This window comes from Pristiophorus japonicus, chromosome 8, assembly GCF_044704955.1.
Source record: "Pristiophorus japonicus isolate sPriJap1 chromosome 8, sPriJap1.hap1, whole genome shotgun sequence".
Classification (NCBI taxonomy): Eukaryota; Metazoa; Chordata; class Chondrichthyes; family Pristiophoridae; genus Pristiophorus; species Pristiophorus japonicus.
Window position 1 is genome coordinate 218,534,931 of NC_091984.1, and position 3,675 is coordinate 218,538,605.

General features: G+C 47.3%; 1 protein-coding gene across 1 annotated transcript; it reads right to left on the reverse strand.

Annotated features, from left to right (window-relative positions):
* Positions 1 to 230: 230 nt before the first annotated feature.
* Positions 231 to 3,424, reverse strand: LOC139269005 (polyubiquitin-like). Its single transcript, XM_070887925.1, has 2 exons — positions 3,178 to 3,424; positions 231 to 1,504 (listed from the first exon to the last, which is right to left on the reverse strand). The coding sequence occupies exon 2, from the start codon at positions 1,489 to 1,491 to the stop codon at positions 1,024 to 1,026; it is 468 nt and encodes a 155-aa protein (XP_070744026.1). The 5' UTR covers positions 1,492 to 1,504; positions 3,178 to 3,424; the 3' UTR covers positions 231 to 1,023.
* Positions 3,425 to 3,675: the final 251 nt, after the last annotated feature.

A 3,675-nucleotide genomic window follows, 5' to 3' on the forward strand; every position in this document is an offset into this window, starting at 1 on the left:
CAACTGTGCAAAATATGGAATGGCGATTTGGGCTGGTGAGATTGGTTGACACGGTTACTAGGTGCCTCAGTCACAGCCCATTCTTTCATCAACATTTGGTTAGGGCGATTCATCTAAAACTGGATTTAAATATGGATCCCGAATGTAACGCATGCAGATCCACAGACAATTAACAGCATCACGCACAAGAGAGGCAATTAAACAAATATTTAGATTTTTATTAAACAGCTTTAGTTTCAATTTACATTGGATATTTGGCCAGATACAAAGTCCAGGCCTGATACACTCTGCTTTATAAAACACTACATACTCATACAAAAGCATTCCTATGCTGAACACATACATATCTCCTAGAACACACTAAGGCCAAAGCAATTACTTGCAGATTACCTAGAATCATTTTAAAGTGAAGCAGGAAGACTATCTTTTTATGATCTTTTTATGGGGAATTTTTGGCTTCAACACAGTGATGCACAGTGTATCATTTTTGGAATTGACACAGCGATTATCTTATGGCCCCTCTGAGTGAGAAAGTCCATTAATACTGAATGAGTTTTGTGCTGTGCACTCATTAGGGGCCAGATTGAGATCAGCCGAACTCTTCAGTAGAACCCTGAAGGGTAACCCATGAGTCCGGGCTTGATTTGAATAGAAGTATCAGAGGTCAAAGATCAGTATCGAACACACAGCATCACCAGTCCCCGATTCCTGCTGTGATTAATTACGTTGCTCTTCCTTGTAAAGCTCACATCCTGTGTCTTATATCAACATCTTTCCCACGCTGAGAATGCAGGAAGGTGACCTGCTCCCAGGCCTCAGTCACCATCATTCTAGAGCCAGACATTAATATGTGACTAAACTTGATGCTGTTAGAGTGAACCAGGGGAGACTGGAATGAGAAGCAAAGTGCAATGGACAAGTCAGCGACTGTACATCTTGGCCACTTACAAACTGCGCATTAGAAACCGTAATCTTATGAAAAAAGTGGAGAATTTCCACAGTACAAACCGCTGCAAGCACAGGTTAACCACCCCGTAGACGCAGCAGGAGAAAGATGGTGCCCTGAGACTGAATGTTATAGTCAGAGAGCAACTGACCATCTTCCAGCTGTTTCCCCTCATACATCAGGCGCTGCTGGTTGGGTGGGACTCCCTCCTGCCGTTGTACTCGTGCTCTAAAAGCCTGAACAGACTCAGAGGGCAGAACTTCATGTGTAGATATTTTCCCCTTCTCGTTCCTCAGGAATATCTGCATGCGCTCCTCGTTCTTGACGATCAGCATGATACCGTCGCTGGGATAGACACGGTAGTCGGACAGCCTCCTGTCATCCTTCAGCTCCACACTGCTCCCGTTCTGCACCACCAGACGCTGTTGGAAATTGGACACCCCGGTCTTTTCAGATATTTTCATCTTGAGAGTCGACACTTGGATGGAAGGATCGACCTCAAGTTCGATAAACTCGCCGGTCATAAACTTCACCTGGAGTCTCATCTCAGGCAAATTGCTGTTGAGAGATGAATAGGACGTTAGTGTTGGGGACGCTTATATCACAGATCAATGGCAAAGAATTAATGGTAGAATTTTAAACACACTACAGGTTGTCCCAGGCATTGGCTGTACAGGCAGATGCTGAGGATCAACTCCTGTGTAAATGCACCCACAGTAATCCCAATCCAATCTGGCTTCCTACTTATAGCTGAATCCCAAACAAACCAATATTCTTCACAAACTCCTGAGTGACAGCCAGGCAAAAAAAATGGCAGATTCCTAATCTGATCTCCCTTTTGAATTGAGAAGTGTCTGTTCTGCCCTATCCCAACATTGTTAAAATATTCAGGGATTCGGGGATGTGCTGGGTAATGAGGTGCAATACTGGGTATCTGCCAGAAGAAGGCCTCAGTGAGCTGTGTAACCTTTCAGAATCTGAGACTCGGGTTAGCGGCGAGCTCGGAACCTGTGCTGTGAAATTCTGTGGGTTTTCTCATGATCTATGAACGAAATCTGTTCAGTTATGGAAAACCATGCAGTAGAGAGCTATCCTGTGCAGAAATGTTTTATCTCAGACTCAGATGAGCCTTTCTCTTTTAAAAGCAAAAAAATTACCTTGATAATATCAGTTAATAAATGCTTGACGCATTATTTTAAACAGGTGAATGCCTTCGATAAAATGGCAGACAAATGGTTGTCACATAAACGTGTTAAATCTTTGGGGCCGAAAGTGCCCCTCTGGAAAGGGCGGTCCGTCCCTCCAGGTGGCGCTAAGGGGTTTCCGCCCGGGCGGAGCGGCCATCGCGCCCCCTCCCCAGAACATCCCCCGGGGATCGGCAGGCAGAATATGCTTTGTGCCGCGCCCCGCAATTAGCACACCGGTGTGACGCACACACGGCACTGTCGAGATCTAAGTGCACGCCGACCGCTTTGCACCCCGCGGGGGAAAGTGCTCCGCGGGACGTGCGGTTGGCGCGGGGCGAGGCCACCAACAGCTCCTCGGGGCGGAAAGCTGCGGTGCCCCGGCTGCCCTTAAAGGGGAGGTGGCAGCACGGCATCCGCCATCTTCTTTCTGTGGACCAACTTTTCAGTCGGCCTGACAATCCTTGCCGCTATTGCGGCCGGTCCGCCAACATATAGCCCAGCACCTCATCTTGGGTGCCACACCGTTGTTCCCGCCGACACCCTCCCTGGTGGCCCAGTGGGCGCCACTAAAGTGGCTGTAAAGCTCGCAGCTGCCCTGCCCTTTGACAGAAGCAGAGGGACGTTATGACGCAGCATGTCCGCGTGCCACTCACGTTATCAGCGCCGCTGATGTGCTCTGAGCAGTGCGTCCCATGAGCACCCCAGGAACGCCCCGTTACCGGCCCAACAGATGTTTTGACTCGAAGAGCCCAATTCCGGGAGAATTAGCGGCCTGTCTCGCCGGGCTCTACATTTCCATGTAATTCGATCTGTGCGCCCCAGTACCGGGGGTGGGGTAATTTCAGCCTCTTTGTCTCCTAATATTGTCAACAATAACTTAGAGACTACAATTTTTTGATGATTCATTTGATATATTTTCTCACCTGGTTCAGAGAATACTAATTACTTATTTTAAATTGTGAATTTCATTGAGATTCAGAACAACCCACACTGAAGTCTAGAAATAGAATGTGAGATTCCTAAATAAAAGACAGGGTAACTCACAATCCTTGCTGGAAGCACAAGTCCAGGCGAATCTGAAGGAAAGTTGATCTGCAGAAACCTTTCTGACTCACTTTTCTGAGCAGTTTGTCTTCTCTGTTTTTCTGCACACAGAATCTCTCAGATCTGGATGGAATAAGCGAATAAAACTCTGCTTCAACTGCTCTGTGTTTCGTTCCGTCTCTTCTGTGTGTCTCTCTCTCTCTGTTCAACAATACTCTCTCACTGTGTCTCTTTTTGTACACAAACCCAATTTCTGAACGTTACAGCCTTGCTGCCCTCTGATTGGCTAACCCCCCCCCCCACCCCCCGCTCTGTTATCATTACAGACCAATGAGATCCGAGCTGAAGTTTCATTTCCCCAAAAATCCCCTCAGTGTTTGAGAATTGAGCTCAGTCAGCAGCTCTGACAGAACCTTGTTGCAGGTAACAGGTTCTGGGCTCTGATCTGTTGCACTTTCGATTTCCTTCCCGATGCCACATTCTAAAACCACATTCCAA

Excerpts from the sequence above, each read along its gene's own strand:
- LOC139269005 (XM_070887925.1), bottom strand. The coding sequence starts at position 1,491 with ATGAGACTCCAGGTGAAGTTTATGACCGGCGAGTTTATCGAACTTGAG.